General features: G+C 42.2%; 4 protein-coding genes across 4 annotated transcripts in view; 3 read left to right on the top strand and 1 right to left on the bottom strand.

The window, feature by feature from the left end:
• Window positions 1-3148, top strand: part of LOC146968941 (complement C1q-like protein 3) — a 59849-nt gene extending 56701 nt beyond the window's left edge. The window contains exons 3-4 of the mRNA XM_085759992.1: window positions 2510-2638; window positions 2731-3148. Coding sequence (XP_085616118.1) covers window positions 2510-2638; window positions 2731-3011 — 410 coding nt within the window. The 3' untranslated portion in view covers window positions 3012-3148. The remainder of the gene's footprint in view (window positions 1-2509; window positions 2639-2730) is intronic.
• LOC146968937 (complement C1q-like protein 2) overlaps window positions 2071-22308 on the top strand; it is a 42981-nt gene continuing 22743 nt past the window's right edge. The window contains exon 1 of the mRNA XM_085759995.1: window positions 2071-2103. The gene's annotated coding sequence lies outside the window, so the exon portion shown is untranslated. The remainder of the gene's footprint in view (window positions 2104-22308) is intronic.
• LOC146968940 (E3 ubiquitin-protein ligase TRIM39-like) lies at window positions 5141-9481 on the bottom strand. The gene is made up of 8 exons (XM_085759764.1): window positions 9158-9481; window positions 8225-8488; window positions 7732-7827; window positions 7285-7518; window positions 7051-7198; window positions 6923-6949; window positions 6444-6619; window positions 5141-5869 (listed from the first exon to the last, which is right to left on the bottom strand). The coding sequence occupies exons 1-8, from the start codon at window positions 9479-9481 to the stop codon at window positions 5498-5500; spliced, it is 1641 nt and encodes a 546-aa protein (XP_085615890.1). The 3' UTR covers window positions 5141-5497.
• LOC146968939 (macrophage mannose receptor 1-like) lies at window positions 13127-21896 on the top strand. Its single transcript, XM_085759327.1, has 6 exons — window positions 13127-13257; window positions 13363-13430; window positions 14880-15242; window positions 15497-15799; window positions 15959-16050; window positions 21801-21896. Exons 1-6 carry the CDS (start codon window positions 13127-13129, stop codon window positions 21894-21896), a joined length of 1053 nt encoding a protein of 350 aa, XP_085615453.1.

Raw genomic sequence — 22308 nt, 5'->3', positions numbered from 1 at the left:
GAGGGATTTCCACCATCAAGAGAGACAGTTTACTTTCTATTCAAATAATCACACTGAATAGGGGGCTGACTATTTATTTAAGCAATATATCACGACAGGCCGTGGTATATGCTCACTAAGGGGCATTCTTCGACCCGACGCGAAGCGAAAAAAGATTAAAAGATTTATGTATAGTGCATACTGTTATGGAAGATTGTTTTATAATGTGAAACAAAATTTCGAAGAAAAAGAAATAAAAAAGCTATGGGTCCAACTTCAGCTTGTCACTTCCCTATCCCTCCTCTCTCTCTCTCTCTCTCTCTCTCTCTCTCTCTCTCTGGCTGTTTTCAAAACCGCATACTACCATCTTATCCAAGATGGCTGTTTAGAAGTTTGCTCCGATGTTTTTCGGAGAAGTGAAGCTCCACCCATGGAGCTGTGACCAGGGACATCACAGAGGCAGCAGCCGGTCTGCAGAGCTGGTCGGCCAGCTAACCTTCGTTGTCATCCCGGCGGAGAAAACGATCGCTAATTAACGTACCCGCAGGTTTTTAGAGGTTTACCACCAGCTGGTTAAATTATTTTTATAGCCAAGCCACTTTCTGAAGTATTGTGGGACAAATAAAGGGTTATTTACAGTATTTGTCCCACAATACTTCAGAAAGCGGCTTGGCACACATACAGATACAAAGGCAGAAGACATGAGGTGAAACACAGGAGAAAGATAAAAGTTAAAAGTTCTCATTGAACAATAGATGCAAATGTATCTAAACCAGAATGCACCTGTACCACTTGACCACAGGAGGGAGCTGTTGCTTATACACTCACTTTGTTTCATGTAAGCCTTGATGGCAAGCGTTTGTGTTCTGACTGTTCTGTCTATCCACCTTTTTCCGAACGTCAAAAACGTAGCCTGTTTTGCCGGTTTTGCTCTTCTGGTGGAATTTTATGTTTACGTTTCCATGGTTTCGGTAGTCGCGGTAAATGTATGGATTTCTTTTTTTGTTTGTTTTCAATGAAAATCTGTAAAACGCATGGATCATCACAGCAGCTTTTAACAGTGTACTGCAACTATGACAACGACTGAAAACCATGGAAACGTAAGCGTACAATTCCACCAAACCGGCAAAACCGGAAGCTGGTTTTGACCATAGACGACGTTCGGAAACTTGTGGATAAGTGAGACCGAAGATGAATTTCCTGCCTTGGCGGGACAATAAAGTTTTTCTAATTCTAATTCTTCTAATTCTTATTCTAAAAGCCTACGGAGCCAAATTAAACAACTCTGAAATATATCCCTGTCATAGTCTGAAGACAAAACTTTGTCCTCCATCATCAATAATATCCTTCTAGTGAACCTTCAACAAAACTGTAAATGATTTACACAAAATTTGGTGTTTGTTCAGGATGGGTGATCATGAAACATACATCTGAATACTGTAGTTACAAAGAAATGCGATTAGGGTTAATCAATGACTAGTTTGATGCTCCAGTTCATCCAAAGGGTCAAACATGGAGACTGAATCTGGCCCTGATCCTCAACATGAAAATCAAGGGACATTGTATGGAAAGTGTGAAAACTTTTTTGTGGGAGGCAGAGGGAGGGGGAATGACAGCAAAGGCCCAACCGATGTGGGAACCAGAGCCAGCTGCAGAGTAGCCTCAACATGGGGCACCTGCTCTACCCACTGAACTAAACAGCTCCAGAAAATCTGGCCCCCGCAATTAGCTAAAAGCAGCTGCAGGTCTGTCATCATCCTCTTTGCAAGTGGAAGAGAAAAAAAAAACACTGTTTAAATAAATTGATCATCAATTGAAATGATGGCAAATTGTGGACTCCATTGAGGCTACTAAGCCATGTACTGTAAGGTTAGATTGAGGTTTAAGTCATAGTTCAGGTATCACACCCAGAAGATCCGGGTGGGCATGTTGATAAGGACCCAAGATTCATTCCAAAGAAATGCAAATGATTGATCCTTACGTAAGACAAACTGTAAACTTTGAATAATTGCCATTTGACCTGCCTCCAAATCTGACAATATAAAAGCAGCTGCAGCTCAGGTCGGAGCGGAGACGACTACTACACGTGACCAACCTACAGAGACGACAAAAAACTTCTCAAAGGTAGAGTGACATTTTTTTTGAAAGTAAAGACTGTAAGGATGTAGCCTACTGAAGAACAATTTTAAGGTTTGTTATATATGAGGATGCCATGTGACAACTGTTGCGTACATACTTGTACTTATGACAGACCTAAATCTTCTGATATTGAGCCTGTCAGTCATCCAAGGGACCAGCAGCCTAATAAACAGGAGTGAGGCCCCAGCTGTAGTGTGTTGAGAACAGGTGTAGATAAAACTTATTAGTGGGTCCTTGGTGAGTGAACAGAATCAGCTAAGATCCAAATCTGTGTTAACTGTCTCACAGAAACTAGAAAGAAACATCTGTGGTTGGGTTTAGGCTGAGGTTGGGTTATTTGGGGGGTACTTATGCAAACTCATAAATATTTGTCATGTTTTGTTTTCTGTAGAGAAAACCATGGTTGGGTTCTTTGCTAAGATAGAAGAGGGTGGAGCCTATGGACCCTTCAGCAGTGACGTAACCCTGAAGTACAACACTGTGGTTACAAACATCGGTGACGCCTACAATCCAGATACAGGTAAGTCCATCATACAGCCACACTCATAATCACTCATGTTGATTGATTTATGTGACACAATTAATACATGTGACAATATCTTGTTTCCACAGGTGTGTTCACTGCACCTATTGCAGGTGCTTATTATTTCTCCTTCTTCTACCATGCTGGAGGACACCATATAGGCAAGCTGCGACTGACCAAGAACAACGAGGTGATTGTCGAAACATCTGATCATGCATCAAGTGGTGACACTGCTGATAATGGAGGAAATGCAGTGTACTTGCAGCTGCAGAAAGGGGACGAGGTGTGTGTGCGCATGCCTGCAGGTGCTCATGTTTGGGCATCTGGTGGCCACACCACCTTCAATGGGTTTCTGGTCAACCCGTCTTAGAATCGATGTCTCCAGTAAAAAAAAGAAAAAAAGATGAAATAAATGATGCATCTGTCTTACAATGAAATTTCTAAATGAAACAGGTGTCATGTCTGATCAAAATAAATCACCATAATGCAAATCAAATGAGTCTTGACTGGTTCTATTACTGTTTAATGTCTGAGAACTGATACGTTTCTTATTAATCATCAATAACTCAGTCCTGAAAAACTAGCGATGATTATGAGTCAAAATTAAGGAATATCATACCATTGAATCTAACCATGGATTCAGAATTGTTGGCACAGCAGATAAATGATCACTGTAGTCATTATTAGGAACCTCTCGGATGTTTGTGGGTGTTTTTTACTTTCTTCTTTTCCTAATGTTAAGGTTGTGGGTTTGATTCCCATGTTGACAGAGACACACCCCGGCCTACAACTATTGTACTATGAAATTTGGGCCAAAACATTTAATGGCTTCCTGTGGTTATCACACACACACACATATAGGGAGGAGGTGTGTGTGTGTGTGTGTTATTTTGCTGCCATGGTCAATTTAGAAAAAAAAGTCCTCTAAGGTCTGCGTCTCAGGATGCAAACCACATGGAAATTAGTTACCCTTGATCTTAATGCAAAGTAGATCTCAAGTTTGCTTTCAATTCCTGTCACTGTTGGGACAAAGAAAACCCATCTGTCTTGGACACAAACAGTTAGTGAACCAATTAAAGTTTTTAAAATATGCTGGTGGAAATACATTTGATAAATGAATTATGTTAAACTACATGAATTTGGTAGATATGAACATTTCCAACCCAGAAGACATGGGTCCTTGTTAGAGCTGTGCAATCAATCAAAATTTCATTGTGATTTCGATATGGGCTCCAGAGATCTCAAAACTTGAACAATCTAGGAAAAAATGTTATTTTGCCATTTTGCTGCACTATTGCACTGCACTCACTCAGTCAATACTGTAAACCAAAGTCAACAGAGAGAGAGAGAGATCTCTTTTGATCTCGTTTTACACGAACACATAAGTGTCATAGGTTTTAAATAATTGAAATCATTAGAGATATTTATGCACAAAGTTACCTCCTTGACATTCGGTGACTTTAAGTAGTCCATAAATAAATATATTTTCAGTTTTCATTCCTGGCGTCACATGGTTGGTGTGGAAAAAAGTATCCTCTTCAAATGCCAATGCAAAGCACATGGAAACATGGACGGCCTGTCACGGCTGATGCAAAATGTTTTGCAAAACCAAAGGGTTCTGGGTCAAAAGCACAACAACTAATCCACTTCATTAATACTAAACCTTATCCCCAAAGAAACACCAATTGAAACAAGGCATTATTTTAATATTGTTATTTTATGTGGTACCAATGGGTTAAAGGTGTAATCAGCTGGGTTTAAAGTAAATCAGCACCCCCTGGTTGCATAATGTTTAAACTCAGATACAAGTGTGTATTGCAAATATATCGTACAATACTATATTCAGCTGCCACTGGGAATTTATACTTCTTTTTTATGCCCCTGCAGAAAAAAATACATAATAAAGCAAATACCCAACTATGTCTTCTATTAAAGCAGATATCAGTGGCACGGCCGTTTCGGCTAATGCTGTGTTCAAGGCAGGCTTTTGAAACCGTAAGTTACGGTTTCAAGTCACAACTACGACTTGGTAGCGTTCCAGGTAACCCGTAGCTCGTGTTTTTACCGTCCTGTTGTCTGTGAAAGTTCCCTATAACGGCCACTCGTAACTTCCGACCCGTGAACTCGTACCAGATCGAACTGGTATGACTTCACAGGAAGGAAAAACACAAAGTACGAGTTTCCTTGAACGCACCATGAGTTAGCAGCCCCCGCCCTTGTCAGGCATCAATTGGTCCTCGTGCTACGTCGCCACATTCACGCGCATCCCTTGGCTGCACACACAGCCCTTCATGCCGTTCTCTCCCCTCATTGGATAACACTTGTATCCCACAAGGAAAATTTTCTCCTCGGGTTACAGCAGAGCAGAGTGACGGAGAGACTCGTGTTTAGGCTGAAATACTTCATGTAAGTGATTGCTGACGGAAAATAGGACTATTTAGGACTTATATTAACAAAAACATTCCACTGATATCTGCTTTAAGATTAAAGCTTTTGCACAAAATGATATTTTAAATGAATTTCTAAAAGGCAACATTGGTTGAAAAGTAAGTAAAAAATCAATTAAAACCTTTATGAATTCATATTTTCCTCTGTCTGTCTGTCTACAGCACCCATCCCCCCACTCATAAACAGCCACTGGTCACAGTTGTGTTACAGATCGTACTTCTACAGTAAAATACTTAAGGCAGAGGATTAAACAATAAAAAGTAAAAGTTACAGGTTATCGGTGTATTGTCTTATTGAGATCTTTGGGAGGTGTTGATGATACAGTAGAAACCCAAGTAAAGAGGACTTCACGTCAAAATCAGTTCTGTTAGTGAAAATATCCCCTCTTTTATGACAGACTCTTTACGTCTAAGTCTCGTGATTGACAGCTCTGATGACCAGCGGCGCCGTGTTCTTCCCTTCGTCACAAACGCCTGGGCTGAAGAAGGGGAAGATCCTCTCAGAGAACAAACACCCAGTGAAGGTGTACATGTGAGACCTGCTGTCCACATTGAAGAACGACACCGTCCCCGCCTCGTAATCCACAAACACCCCGACGGTCTGCGGCTTCTCCGTCAGAGAGAGACGGACCGAGGGCGAGTCCAGAGCTCGGTACTCGTCCCCGTTCCTCAGCCGCACCGTCCAGTAGCCGTTCTCCGGCTTGGAGGTGATCATCCCCTTCCTGTTGACGGACTCGTTGACCACGCCCATGTCCCAGTAGGTCTTTGTCCCTACGGCAACCTGAGAGACGAAACATACAGTATGAAGGGTTAAAATCAAGAACACTTTAAAGGAGGATGTTTGAGTGTTTATTGTCCATCGGGTGTTGCACATCTTTCTGGCCACAAGAGGGCAGTACATAATCATGTCAGCATCAAATGGAAATTTGGCTTTTTATCCATCCAAAAAAGAATTTGTCGGTCACATAAGGCTGATGAACCTCTCCAAAGTCGTGACAGGAACCCAAATTAAATAAAAACAGCCAATCTGAGTATTTAAATCAAAGTGCAAAGGCACTATAAGGGCAGCAGGACCAGGGAGTAACATCTGTTTTCCTCATTTTTGGCACACGACTGGATCTGGAGAGCGCAGAAACTCCTGAGTGGTCAAGGTGGAGACGTTTTTACAGGTTTATTGGACTGAACCCTCTCAGCAGCTGAAGTTAAAAGCTTTTGTCCTGATTTATCCCTAATTTGTGAAAAAAAATACCAGCAGAAAGTATTTGTTTGCTCACTTTGGACCAGAACTAATCTGTTGCATCTTTTAACTCATGGTCGCTGTGATAAAGTCCTCCGTCATCAGCAAAGAAACAGACCTGGAAGTAGAACCTCCCGGACAGGAAACCTCTCTTGCCGAGCACGCAGATGACGGGGTCGAAGCGTTGGGGGTTATCTGGAACGAGATGCAGCAGCTCGCCACGGCCCGCCTGCTTTCCGTCGGCTGATAGGACGATGTTCGGATGGGCTGTGTGCGGGTCTAACACCACGTCAACTATATGGAGAGAAGATGTGGAATATTTCTGAGGTGTCTTTTACATATTCTTGCACACGTTGTCTTTTAGTCAATCAAATCATTTTGGCACCACAGATTTTGTCTGCAGAAAAATGTGACACTCCTGCTACACATTGTGTTGCATGCAGCTCATTGACATCACTGTCCCCAGGTCAGGTTAATAGTCGTCACACAAGCTGCTGTCTATCAAAGTGTCCTTCAGTCAGACAACCACAAAAGGGCGACAAAATAGTGTTGAATCATATTTGATCCATGTCCTGTGGCAAGCCTGGGAGACGGTACCTGCATATTTCTGCATCCTCTTCATCTCTGTCAGAAGAGAATAAAAGATGATTAGTTTTAAGATGAATCAAAACTCTTGTGAATGAATTTGTCAATAACTCCTACATTAATAATCCAGTTCTCTTTACCTTCTTTCTTCAGGCTGTTCAGCTCCTTCTTCAGGGTGTCGTCCACTTTGGACAGCGCTCTCCTCACGGCCCCCACGCAGAGTTCAGGGTGGACACCGATTTCTGTCCACTCTCTGGTGGGTGGGGGTGATGTAAGAGAAGGCAACCTCTGTGAAAAAGACAAAATCAGCGATACAGGGTCAAACGGACTGACTTTCTACTGTTCGCCACCACAGTTTGAAGCTGATCTTTAACCTGTAAGACGTGCAGATGGTCCTCAGAGCTCCTCAGCTCCTCCAGCTCCGTGTTCCTCCTCTGCAGCTCCGTGACTTCCTGCTGCAGCTCGTCGATCAGCTCCTCTGCCCTCCGCTCTGACGCTTTCTGCTTCTCCTTGATCTCATTGTTGACTTCGACTCGTCGATCCTCCATGGCGCGAGTCAGAGACATGAAGAGACGGTCGCTCTCCTTCATCTCCCTCTCTGCACTCGCCTGCGTGAAGAAACAAAAATGTGAACATGTAAAGCCAAAAAGGACGGAGATGAAACCTCTCGCACAAACCGGGCCATGTGTTACAATTATTAAGCTTCAGTAAAGAGTGGTGCTCTTTTTATTATTGGAGTTGGATAAGAAATATCTGGCCATGATGTGATCTCTATACCTGATCAATTACATTTCCAACCTGAGGCAGATGTGTGAACTCACCGTGCTGAGCTTCAGGCAGTTTTTGACCTCCTCTACTTTCTTCAGTCGCTCCTGGATCATCTGCTGAAAACCTGCCTCAGTCTTCTCCATTTGGACCTAAACAGACAGAAAGGGAGACAAAAAGACATAAACAGGGTAAGTGTCATATTAGACATACAAATGAACTAGACGTTTCAAAAAAGAAGGTATTTTGAGTGTTTTGAATGTAATCAAATCCACAATAGGCCTCAGTTCCTCACTATTGCACACATACTGTATGGATGGCCTGTAGCCAGAAAGAGATCCTAATCCTTTGATCTCGTGTCTGTTGAACTTTCACTTTCACACTACACAGTATGCAGCCTAATTATAAACCAGACCAGTAATGTTCACTAGAAATTTCCGTAATGTATTTTTTTTCATCCAAGGTCAATAAACCACATTGCACTTTGCCTGAACCCTGGTAAACCCTGGTAAACCCTGGTAATAGACTAGCCTATACTATCTTATGTACCTTCCTCTCCCGACTCTCGTCCTCTATCGTAACAGCCTGGTGGTCTTTGTGCTCGGTCTCGGTGCAGAACCGGCACACGCACTTCTGTTCGTCCCTGCAGAACATCTCCAGCAGCCTCTCGTGCCTCTTGCACATCCTGTCCTGCAGGTTCTTCACCGGCTCGATCAGCTTGTGCAGCTTCAAGGTGGAGACGTTCTGGTGCGGCTCCAGGTGAGCGCCGCAGTAGGACGTCAGACACACCAAACAGGACTTCAGGGCCTTCACCTGCAGGGCCGTTGTATAGGGGAGAAAGGTGATGATAACTCTAGGGGCCCGGCGCCCAGTGGGGCCCATAAAAAACCCCAGTAGTCTAATCTTTGTATGACTGATTTATTCTGCGTAAGACCCTGACTAATACTCATAGTACACTGTAAAAACTCAACATCTTTCCAAGAATATTTGTCTTATTTCTTGTCCAAATGTCTCATTTCTAGTCAAAACTAATCTCTTTCCACTTAAAATAAGACTTGTTACCTAAAAATTAACTTGTTTTTAGACAATTTTCACTTAAATTCACAATAAATAGAAAAATCTACCAGTGAAAGTAAGTTTTTTTGTGCTTGTAATAAGGTAGAAAAACTTGCTCCACTATCAGATTTTTTCTACTTATTTCAAGTGAAAATCTGCTTGAAAGAAGTAAAAAGTGTCTAAAAACAAGCTACTTTTAATATGATGTGTCTTATTTTAAGTAGAATGAGATTTGTTTTGACTAGAAATAAGACAAATATTCTTGCTAAGATACTTGAGTTTTTGCAGTGTAATGCAACAAAGAAGGCTAAATAAAAACGATAATACATACGTAGTCTAAGAAAAAAAAAGGAAAAGTTAGGGGGGAGGGGCCCTCTTTAGTATTCTTTAAGGGGGCCCAGAATTCCTAGCAACGGCCCCGTTCACCTGCATCGATGTAGTGGCACAGACGTCACACACCACCTCGCCCGGTTGGGCTGCGGACAGCGGCAAGGCAGATGAACAGACTACCATCTTCCTGAACGTGTCCGCCAGCTCTTTGAAGGCCGTGTTGATGCTTATTTCAGGCCGGGGAGCGAACGACTTGTTACAGGTGGGGCACTGGCAGACATCGCTGCTGTCCCACACACCCTGGATGCAGGTTTGGCAGAAGTTGTGTCCGCAGGGAGTGGTGACCGGGTCGGTAAACACCTGCTGACAGATGGCGCACTGGAACTGCTTTTCTGGTAACATGCCGCCAGCAGACGCCATTATCTACGATGAAATCAAATAGGGAAGTTAAGTGATCAGGTGCCTTAGGAGGAGGAACTTTGGGAGAGGAAGTATCGCAAATGCAAAGATTTATATCAACAAAACAAACACAGAAATCAAAACTAGAAAGAATACCAACTCTTAAAAACACATAACATCTACTACTATATCAGTGCAACCTGTCTAATGAAGTACATTCGTAAATATAGGAAACTATGCATGCCATACACCCTGCACTGTTTGGTGTGCAGTATTAGCCATTGTAGTTTTGACAGCACAAGAAAACCACCAGACACACCCAATGCTTTTCACAGAAAATATTCACAAGGTTACAATCACTACACACACCCTGCTGCCATGAAGGTCTCACTGTGATTATCTGCTTGTTGCAGTGAAAAATCATGTGATCATGTCCTTCCCACATTAGTCTGAGACTGCAATAAGCAATGTAAAAAAAAAAAAAAAATTTAAATCAACATTGTAACCCAAGTAGTAACAAAACTGCCCAAAGATTATGCAAATGTATGCTAAAACTATCCCATATCCTTCGTAAATGCATGATATCACAACATCAAACCTAACCTAGCAATTAGCCTTACATTAGCATTTGATTTTGTGTGTTATTCACATGAATTGTTGTTAAAAATATTCCCAATTTACATTAAAAATGCACGATAGTATTTTGTGTCAGTTCAAATATGTCTACCAAAATGTCTTGGTAGACATTTGCCTATTTTTTATCTTCTGTCTGAACAGGTTAAATATAGCTTTATCAGTTAGCGTCAGCTACATCAGGCTTACTGGGTAAGTAACTGTTATGTCATTTCTATCACAGCTCTTCTGTTGATCACTGTTTATTAAATAACTTGTTTAAATAGCCTACTGAAAACAACTCTTGAATTTCACTTAACTTACAGTTTACACTTTAAGACTGTTAGTTTAGCATAAACATTGTAATTGAGATGAAATGGCTAGCTAGCTCTAATTATATCTCCTTTGGTTAACATATTAAACATCAAGGTTTAAAACTAACCCCATATCACTATTAGAGTTGTAGCTACATTTCTACAGATGTCAGTTTTTAATATTTGCCAGAAATATGTAACAATTACCAATTGCAAAGCGAAATATTAAGTAGTCTAGACTTATCACAGAGTAATTTGCTCAAAACAGAAAGACATCATTCATGTTCATTTTGAAACAGCAAAGGCAGAAGCTGTAGGCTAACACATGAAATGACCCAATGCTATTATGTAACATTTTAAAGCCATAACATAGCCTATTACAAAACTAGCAAGTCTCTTTGGATTTCAATAAGTAAACAGTGTTTTGCTCCAGAGCAGGTCACATATTTACATAACTGGATGGATCAGCTATGCTGCATAGCTTTAATACTGGCATCTGTGCTTTCCCCCCTTTAAACAATGCACGTCTTCACTTTTAACATTAAATTTACGTCTTTTCCTTTGCTCAATCATTTTCTGAACACAGCAGAACTTATATTTCCATCTGTCACTGCATATTGTTTATACTTACAGTTAGGCTAGTTGTCGTAAACTGGTCGGGTTAGGACTCCTGTCTTTTGTGCCAGCAGAGCAGCTGACTCTCTTGCTGTATGAATGAGTATGAATATATCAACAACCCGAGCTGTGAAACAGGAAAATCCAAAGTCAACACAGTTATTCACCAGCCCGGCCCTCTCTCTCTCTCTCTCTCTCTCTCTCTCTCTCTCTCTCTCTCTCTCTCTTTCTCTCTCTCTGCTAAACCCAGTGCTGCTCTCTCGCTCTCTCTCACACTTCACTGTATTTACCTAATCTCATAATCGCAGCATTCACCACACAACCTACCTCTTAGTGTATCCGTATAGTTCATTATTCACCCGTCTTACGTTATGAACTTGTGTGAATATGTGTGATTATGGGACAGTTTAATAGCAGCTCTCACATAGGGACATGGTGTGTTTTCCTCATGGGTGTGGTGGAGTCCAATGGTTCACATTTTCCACTCATGATGATGACACACACACCTGACGTACTGTTAGGTAGCTCCACTGAAAGACACCGGCGGCCTGACCCCGAGGAATGTGGCAGGTCAGGCCTCAGATAAAATAAAATAAAAAAGCATTATCAGCAAGTTCACTGGCAATAAAGAAGAAGTACTTAAGGCCTTTATGTCTGAATTTACCTTTAATCTCCTGGTTGTCACATGATATTCAAACTAGTCATCCTAAACTGGTGGCACATTTCCAGATTAAAGGCCATGTGACAGGTGCGTGGTGGAACTGTTTACAAGCCCATAAAAGCGCAAACAGGATTCAGTGTGTGCTGTAACTGACTATAGCAGAAAATGAAAATACATACAGTAGTAACATATAAATTGCCTGTAGGATTAGGGTCAGACTAAGGTATAAATTTGTTAAGATGGAAGGAAATTTCACAATAGATCACTGTATTTTAAAAAAGACAAACCACTGAATCAACCATTGACCGAAATTTTGAATAAAAGTGTGATTAGCTGTCATTGGAGTTCTGTTTCTTCACTTGCTGTGTGTTAATGCAGCCATTGTTATGTCTTCATGTGTTGTTACAGCTTTACAGGATTCTTGCACATTGATATATAGTGTTTTTGTTTTTGGTGCAAGAAGCTTGTGAATGCAAACTTTTGCATCCACAAGTAGATTTCAACTGTCTGTCATTTTAATGTGTCAGACACATATTCATCACCATCCTGTAAAAATCATATTAGTTAATTTAATTTAATAACAGAAAGTAGGCTAATGTTTTCAAGGAAATGTATTTTTATTTAGGGAAGACATCATAATTCAGAAGCAAATATATTCATAAATCCAAAACATGTTGGCTGCAACATTTCTGATCTACTTTTACAATAATTACCACAGCATAAGTAAACTTTTATGTAGTCTGCAGTCAGGTCCCAGTCAGAACAAGTTCAGGCTGATGTGAGACACAATGTGTTTATTTACATTTACCCAAAACCACCATCTTTCCCTCACCTTAACCAAAGTGCTTTTGTTACACGAAACCTCAACACAGATGAGACTGTGGATGACCTTAACGCCCATTCATTTAATCCATTACAAAATCAGAACAAGATTAATTAAGTTTGATTAATTTAATATGCTTTGCACATTTCTGCATTCTTACAACTTTGTTCAAATTAAAACTGCAAATAAATTGTATTATTGATCATAAATGTATATTCTGTCATCCCAAACTTGAACACTAGCACATTCTTTGCATGAGATGAGGCCAAGTGGTTTTACATCTGCTTTGCATACATCAGACACAACATAATCCCCACACCAGTAAAACCAAACCATCCGTGACCATGCACGAGTCCCGATGTGATACCACAGCATTTTCCACAAGTGTGGTTCAATGACACATTGAAATTTGTCCCATGCATAAAAACCTATGTGGCGACTGAGAGATAGAAACATTGATCACACTGAAATGAAAACGTACTATTTATAATTAACTCTAGGAGTCTGAGAAAAGTTCAAATCAGAACCCATTTTCCTGAATCTGCTGAAACAGGAGGGCGGACACAATCTTAGCGTCTCAGGTGGAGGCAAAAGGAGATCATGTGACTGTAGTTTTGGGTTGGAGATGATGGGTGCTTTGCATGAAAAGGATTGAATTTGCAATAAAAAGAGAATGCAAGAGGAAGCCGGTACAGAGAGATAAGGATTTCTTCTTGCCTCAGAGAGTCAGAAAGTTGAGATATGTCACCAATGTGCAGTCCAGCGTGTTCAGGTAAGAAATATTTTCACCTTGAGAAATATATCGAAGTATATCATTCATTCAAAAGATTTAATAAACATGTCTAGTTATTCTTTGAGTCAATTATTTGTCGTACAGTTGTTTGAAGAATGTCTTCTCATCTACAGGCGTCAGGAAGGCCGTGGTGTGTGTGCTCCTTTTATCAGGTCAGTTCTTTACATTTGTGTCGTGTTTTTATTTTAACTTATACTTATGTGAAGTGGTTGGCTGTCCAGGCCAACGTGGAGCGCTGATGTTTTAACAAAATGAGTCATCCTGTTGGAAATGTTCAGAGCTGAACATCAGTCTGACTGCTGTCGATCCAAATCAGGAGAGTCAAATATTTCGTTTAAATCATGTTTTTTTTCACAAAGTTACTGTCTGTGTCTGTTTTATTGACGCCTCCACTCTCCCACCTCAGCTGAACATGTTTCATTCAACTTTAAATAAGTAACAAAATAATTTCTGGGATTTTATTTATTATTATTAATTAGGACATTTTAAAAACTGCATAAAATAAGCAGGTTGGAAATACACTCCATTCATAAACCTTAACAAAAAGAAAAATGTTTCTGATGCCTTTGCATCATCCAGAACCAGGTTGTTTTCAGGTGGTCTGTTGTCGTCTGTCCCATTCTCATAGGCACCATATACCAATAATTTGGCACAACCATTCACTTGCATTCAAAGACAACCTGTTTAGATACTTCATATGACTCTGGGTGCAGAGTGATGTAAGTCTGAGTACTAGAGAAACAACCAGAGGGGAGTGACACTAAGTCCAGAGTGAACTAGTTTTAGTTGTCCATGGGCCACATCCTGCAGAGGCTGTGTTGGAAGATGGATGGTGTTACAGTGGAAAAGAGTAGACAACAACAAGAGAACCTGAGGTTAACACTTAAACGTTTTGGGTTTTAACTCCATTGGACAGCTGAAAATTTCAACTACTGAGACCAAGAGATGTGCTATAAGCAACACCAGCTGCCTGACAGCCATGAAGAAGGCCACCATACCTACAAAGGACTCCAAAAGATGCATCTACTGAATTGAGACACAGCTGTGGTTTTGTCAGGCTCATAGGGAAATTACAAACTTTGTTGCCACATTTGTAAGAAACTGGACCAAAAGATGCAGACACAAAAGATTTATTAAAACTCAGGGAGGTACCGGGAACAGTTCTTCCGAAACAGGGAGCGTTTAACTCTAAAGATCGGTTCGATCGCACTCTGACTCTGATGAAACAAGCGGTCCGAGATCGCTAAGAAGGGGTGGTCTCGGTTCCCTTCCATTCGAGCCCTGGAGCGGTCCATTCGCAGTGAGAATGTACTGTAATTGACTCAGCAGCTGACACAAATGCCTCAAAAAAAACTATAGCCAACCACGCTGCTGGCGTCCCATGGTTTTTGTTTTTCCCAGGTAAATATCTGACAAATGAGAGAACAGTTGGTTCGTACATGGCATTTGTTTACAACTTTTGACCGCTGGGGACTGTTACCATCAGGGGAAAAAAACGTCCCAAAAGAAAAAATGCAACAATTGCAATTGTTTTAGCCTGTGAATCGGAACAAAGCAAATGAGCCACTCCCTTATTCAGGATGTGCTCTCTCTGCTTGCAGGCCTGTGCTCATGCCTTCACAACTACTACTATGTCAATCAAGGAAAGACATGGCACGAGGCGCGAAACTACTGCAGGAACAAGTACACTGAATTGGCCAAGATAAACAACCATGAAGACATGAGGCGGCTGAAGGCGGCTGCTGGTAGTGGATTCAATGGAACGGTGTGGATCGGCCTACATGATGTATGGGACTGGCGATGGACCATGGACAACCACAAGATGGGCTATAGCAGTTGGAAAGCAGGTGAACCCAATAGCAGAATACATCAACACAGCTGTGTTTATTACCAGTACGGAAAATGGATCGATTCACCCTGCGATACACGACTCATGTTTGTCTGCTTCAATGGGACCATCGATGGTGAGTAACATTTTAAAGTTATTTACTTTGGTTTTCTATTATAGGATCAATCCCAGTTCAGATGAAAGAATTCAATTTGCAAAACACAGTAAAGTACTTTTCCTAGATCATATGAAAATTGTAAATTAACTGGGTTTTTTTGTTTTATTTTGTTTTCTCCTTGAAGAATATCAATGAGTTGAAATGGTTAAATCTAACCACCAGGTTAATGTGTAAGGAATTACATCAACTATCAACTTTTAAAATTCTTTCAGGCTCGTCAGCCAACGGGAACTACGTCTTTATAAAAGAAATCTTGAATAGGAACCAAGCTCTGGCATACTGCAGAGCAAACTACACAGACCTGGCCATTGTGACGAACCAAGCTGAGAACGACATGGTCCAGCAGGTGATACAACCACACGACTGGGTTTGGATCGGCCTGAACAGACTCACCTGGAGGTGGAGTCACGGTACTTCAAATTTCAGGAGCTGGGCAGACGGACATCCACAGGGTTCAGGTTCACGCAACTGTGTCTTCATGAATGTTCCCCAAGGAACGTGGGTGGAGAAGAACTGTAACACCACAATGCATTTCATGTGCCAAAGCAGTGAGTTACTTTCATCTTGGAACAACATCACATTGAATATGTTTCTAAAGTGAAGAACCCTAACCTACTTATTAATGTGAGATGAGTGTTATTTTTTTGTTTATTTGTTTTTTGTTTCATTACCAGACAAGAAACAAGTGTTTAGAGTAAAACTGACAGCACTGCAAACCACCATCGACCTGAATGACCGCAAGGTGAAGGACGCCATCTTGAATATGGTAATTGTCATCACATATTAAAGTTTCTATCTAGACAATCCTGAGTGCATGACAGTTTGAAAGCTTTTTAGGGCCCGAGCGGCGACTGCAAGTCGCCCAGCGAAAGCCCTATTGTAATTGCTATGTTTATTATTATATTCTCCCTAAAATCGCATTTTTGGGGGCCTCAACATGCCCCAAAACGCGTGAATTTTGGCATGCACATCAGGCCTCGCGAAAAATTTGATATTTTAAAGTCGTTGGAAATGGGCGTGGCCAAATGGCTGAATAGCGCCCCCTACAAACACGTGTCAATGGCATCGCCATCGTCTTACTTTGTCATACACACACAAAATTCGGTACACATATGTATTATACCCAGATATACAAAAAATCCTCTTGACCTCATGACCTCAACACAACAGGAAGTCGGCCATTTTGGTTTTGATTTTTCCCGCCTAAAATTAACTCCTCCCAGAGCGTTCGCCCGATCAAGTTCAAATTAGGTACACCACATCTCCAGACCTAGCTGAGCTTATCTTGTGCTCCGTGAGTCCGTAGGTCAAAGGGCGTGGCTGCCAGCGCTCAATTCACTTTGGCGTGCTCGCCATGTCCATACGAGTGGCTCTCACGCCCACATACTTCATCCAATCAACTTCAAACTTGCTGGACATGATGATGGCTCCGCCCTGAACGTCCCGATATATTAACTTCCCACGTAACTCATAGCGCCCCCCGGTGGTAACAGGAAGTGGACTAAAATTTGGAAAATGTACATACTTTGCCCCATCAACTTCATTCCACTTCTAAAACATGCAGAACCAGTTGGTGAAGCTACATTATGAACGCTGTGAAGCTACGAGTAATGGCGTCCGTGTGGCGACGCGGTGACCATTCCTCGCCATGACAATACGTTTGCCCTTTGGATGGCTTTATTGAACTCGTATCAACATGAAAATTGGTACACAGGTCCAGGGTCACGACCTCAACGTTTCCATATGCTGGTAGGCGATCTCACTCATTTGCCCCAAGGGGACAGTTGTCGGTCTGAGAAGTGAAGCTCACTTCCGCGTTCAAAAAACTGCAATCCCCTCGGATTCCTCTGGGGGCTGGTGTCAGAAGGGAGCATTCCCCATAGACCCCCATGTTAAAATCGCCGACTTTACATCCTCAGTAAACATGTTAAAAGCCTGGTGTCAGAACGTTTTTTTGTCTCAATCGATAGTTTCTACCCCCGCACACAGGGGCGGAGCTAGAGGGGAGGCCGGGGTAGCACTGGACCCCCCTGAAATCTGATTGGACCCCCCAGGTGCCACCCCAGATGACTGACATGTCGCAGCACCGCAGGACGTAATGTTAAAAGGAGCAATTGCATTTTGAAATGGGTGAAGCCTATTGACTGCTGTCCCTCCTGTACAGTAGTTGGCGCTATATACCACAATGACTTGTAATCCACCTAAATAGTAGAAGAAGAAGAATTGCCACAGCAGAAAATTTGAACTGGGGGGCGGGAGGGCTGCTGAGTTGACTCGAACCCAGGGTCGCTGCAGCGTGCGTGCTCTCTACCAGCTGAGATACGCCGCTCATGGTTTTAATCAGAGATTAATCAACAATACACTGAATGCTGAGAATTTACCGCAGCTGCACCTCATAAACATGCTGTGGGTTTTTAAAAAGAAAAGCCCCTGGGGAAGATAACAGGACACAAAATAACACTGGATCTGAAACAAGAAGAACCGGTAGGTAGCCTAGGCTACTAATTCAACCTCGGAGTCAATGGTAAGTTATATAAATCACATTGTCAATAATATAGGCAGGGTGCGATTTGCCGGGGGGGATGGTGGGGATCCATCTGGTCATATTATCCCCGGTGGGGATACGTGTTGTCCCCCCCTCTGGTCAGTAATATCCTACTTTAGATCAGGTCTACATCATTTGAACCGCGAGCCTTCTCATCCCCCCTACAGTAGCGCACAGCGTCTCCCAGACCGTCATATGTAGCCCAGGCTGTCAATTCTCAAAAAAAAAAAAGAAAAGAAAAGAAAAAAAGGCGAGTCTCGAGATGCCGGTTGCACTGGGTCGGGTCTGTCTCCAGGTTTCAGCAAATAAAAGCCGGTCTCAAGCCGGGTCTGTTCTACTACTTAATGTTTGGGTGCAACAAATTCACTGTTAACAAAATCAACATCTAGTCTGTCCCTTCAAAATAAAGTTAGTGACGTGTCTGTTTGGAGCAGCTGCCGACAGATGCGCAGCGGACAGTTTCCTCATCACTAAACCTGGGCCACCATCCGATCCTTCCTCGGGACAAAGTCTCTTGGACATATATTGTAGCCTATATTCTGTGTTTTTCTTCTCTTTAACCGTCTCATTTCAGTTTTTGTCGGTTGGCAATCATCTGGTGCACCCGCTGTTTCTCTCGCGCTCGCTCACTCACCCACTCTCGATGCGCCTAAATGTTATAAAACAAAATAAAAAGGAATAAAAACACAGATGCGCAAATTGAAATGACCTATAGGCTACTGTAGCCTATTCAATGACCACAGCTGATCACAGCTTGTTGTGACACACCTGTCACGTCTCTATGAATGAACACAAATAGGCTACAGGCTTTCTTTTATTTATTTATTTTTGCCGCGGTCCGACCGCATCGGGTCCAGGGTCAACACTGGTCAGACCTGGTCTGGTCTCTGCTCATTTATTTGCTCAAACTTGGAGCCAGGTCCGGTCTGGTTGAGAACGGTAGTTGTCAGGTGCGGAGGTACGGTGCGGCGAGGGGGGGGGGGGGGGGGGGGGGGGGGGGGGGGGGGGGCTCCTATAGTCACTTTTGTCGCCTAACCCTATAACCTAACTGTGTAAGTAACTGTGTTGAGGGAGTAAATGTGTAAGTAACTGTGTGAGTGTGAGTAACTGTGTTCAGTGAGTAACTGTAAGTGAGAACTGTGTTCAGGGAGTAACTAACTTTGTGAGTGAGTAACTGTGTTCAGTGAGTAACTGAGTAACTGTGTTCAGGGAGTAACTGTGTGAGTAACTGTGAGTGAGTAACTGTGTTCAGTGAGTAACTGAGTAACTGTGTTCAGGGAGTAGGCTAACTGTGTGACTAACTGTGAGTGAGTAACTGTGTTCAGTGAGTAACTGTAAGTGAGAACTGTGTTCAGGGAGTAACTGTGTGAGTAACTGTGAGTGAGTAACTGTGTTCAGTGAGTAACTGAGTAACTGTGTTCAGGGAGTAGGCTAACTGTGTGAGTAACTGTGAGTGAGTAACTGTGTTCTGTGAGTAACTGAGTAACTGTGTTCAGGGAGTAACTGTGTGAGTAACTGTGAGTGAGTAACTGTGTTCAGTGAGTAACTGAGTAACTGTGTTCAGGGAGTAGGCTAACTGTGTGAGTAACTGTGAGTGAGTAACTGTGTTCTGTGAGTAACTGAGTAACTGTGTTCAGGGAGTAACTGTGTGAGTAACTGTGAGTAACTGTGTTCAGTGAGTAACTGAGTAACTGTGTTCAGGGAGTAGGCTAACTGTGTGAGTAACTGTGAGTGAGTAACTGTGTTCTGTGAGTAACTGAGTAACTGTGTTCAGGGAGTAGGCTAACTGTGTGAGTAACTGTGAGTGAGTAACTGTGTTCAGTGAGTAACTGAGTAACTGTGTTCAGGGAGTAGGCTAACTGTGTGAGTAACTGTGAGTGAGTAACTGTGTTCAGTGAGTAACTGAGTAACTGTGTTCAGGGAGTAGGCTAACTGTGTGAGTAACTGTGAGTGAGTAACTGTGTTCAGTGAGTAACTGAGTAACTGTGTTCAGGGAGTAGGCTAACTGTGTGAGTAACTGAGTGAGTAGGCTAAATATCTGTGTAAGTGAGTAACTGTGTTGAGGGAGTAACTGAGTAACTGTGTTGAGGGAGTAACTATCTGTGTGAGTGAGTAACTGTTCAGTGAGTAACTGTGTTCAGGGAGTAACTGAGTAACTGTGTTGAGGGAGTAACTATCTGTGTGAGTGAGTAACTGTTCAGTGAGTAACTGTGTTCAGTGAGTAACTGTGTGAGTAACTGTATGATTGTGAGTAACTGTGTGTTCAGCAAGTAACTGTGTGATTGTGAGTAGGCTGTGTGAGTAATACAGTATGTACTTAAATGTATTTCAACATTTAGAGACTCTGATTACAATTGATTGTTCGAGAAACAAATTCATCGACATAGTCTGTGGACCCCCTGAAATAGCTTTGGCCACCCCCTGGCCACCCCAAGGATAAAAGTCTAGCTCCGCCACTGCCCGCACACACTCTGAGGGGGGTGAATTTTTTTTTAACTCTACAGTTTTACTGTTATTAGGTTAAAATTCTGGCCAATTAGGGCGCGGAAACGTTGAGTGACAGGTCCGAGCAGCTCCGTGGACAGCTGCTTCGAGGCCAGTGGGCGGGTTCTCGGCCGGCCAATCCAACATGGCGCTGTCCAGGCCGCCATATTTGAGTCACAAAAACGACTCCCCAAAACCAATGGGTGACGTCACGGACGCTACGTCCATTCTTTTTACAGTCTATGATTTGCCCCCTAGTGGAAACAGGAAGTGGCATATTTTACATCAACATTGTCCGATTTCCACGAAACTTCACATGTGTGATGAGGGACTGACCCTGAACACACCTGCATGCATCCCATTACTGCCCCCTGGTGGACGAACCTTTAACTGCTCATAATTCCTTCATGCTTTGTCCGATTCACTCCAAACTTCACATGAGTGATGAGGGGCCGCCCCTGAACGCACCCACCCACAACTGCTTAGCGCCACCTGGTGGATGAACGAAGCATTGCAGCCCCGACATGCCTCAGGCCCCGCGGTCGCATGGGCGAGCGAGGGCCCGTCATCGCCGCTTGCGGCTTTAATTTTTAATTATTTTTTTTATTTTTTTTACATGCAAACATCCTGTAACAAATGTATGATGGAACATAACTCAAGTGGTAACAGCATTTCAATCAGGATAGACCATTTTACGACGAGAGAGCCAGGTTTGAAGATGAAGATGAAATTACATTTATTGTGAACAAAATATACTTTGGCGCTTAGACCACGGGGTGTAGACCAGCCGAGTAAACTGATCTGGGGATGAGAAGCTTGCATCTGAAGAAGTTATATCCCCCCGGGCCTAGACACTGGTGGTGGTAGGGAAGCTTGAAGTCGCCTGATGAGGGAACTTCTCGGTTGAAGATCCAGATTAAGACAGTCTGTATCTTGATGAGGTGGTGCCGGGGTGGAGGTGGGCTGAGAGTTTGCTGAAATGACGCTGGATGACAGGAGAGAGAGAGAGAACTTTTAAATTTGACGCCAATGACTGATTGGTGGACGAGAAAGAGGATGGCAGACTGTGATTGGTTGAATTATGAGAATGAGGGTGGAGCGAGAGGATAGCGTGAAAACAGGGAAAGGGCTTTGAGGTGTGCTTAAAGAGATAGTCTTCCTGTCTGAATTTTCGCTAAGCTTCATTTGATTTGGAAATTTAAGTCTTTTCATAGCCTGGCAAACATTATAATTGACATGGAATTAAAGACCAAAGAGCTTATTGGAAAAATATCAGGTTCACTAAAGATTTTTTAAAAAGAGGCGGAGCTTAAAATTAAAGCCAATGTGAAATAGAAATTGGACTTTATTTGGTATGGGTTTTAATCATATACAGTTATAAAAATTACTTTGGACTTTGTGATATACTGCAAAGTTACATTATTCTCTCAGTTTGCTCTATTTCATCATCATCATCATCGTTGTTTTTTAACACTTTTGTTTTTCAGATTAAGGAGAAGTTGAAGGAGAGAGGGCTTTTGAAAGACGTCAGAATTGGGTGGGTAAAAAAGCCTGGCCTGAAAATCTTCCACAAAGAAGTCTAGAGGATGGACCTTTAACATCCCGCCTTGATGACGACAGTGCATTCCTATTGGCCCGTAAAACTGCCACTTATTGTTGTGACACATATTTAAATTTAGTGGAATATATTTTAGCTTTAGATGTGAATCACTAAAGAATTTCTAATGATGTGTTGGAAAGTTTTAGAGCATGAAAGATAACTGTGACAATAAAACATGTCTATGTATAATTAAAGTTACGAATTTCAGAGTGTGTTCTCTCAAGATTTTTGCATTTTAACCACATAAAAATTAGATGTTTTCACTGTTTCCTGAAAAGTAGTTGGTAAAACATTCAGTGTACGTATATGGTGTTTATCTTCCAGTGTGATATTGTTGTCATTGTTTCCTGTTAACAGTCGGCATTATATCAACTGGTGTCTGTGGCTTATAATGA

Source organism: Trachurus japonicus, chromosome 18, assembly GCF_045865225.1.
Source record: "Trachurus japonicus isolate A0001 chromosome 18, Traja_1.0".
Lineage (NCBI taxonomy): Eukaryota > Metazoa > Chordata > Actinopteri > Carangiformes > Carangidae > Trachurus > Trachurus japonicus.
This window is presented reverse-complemented; position numbering and strand designations above follow the sequence as displayed.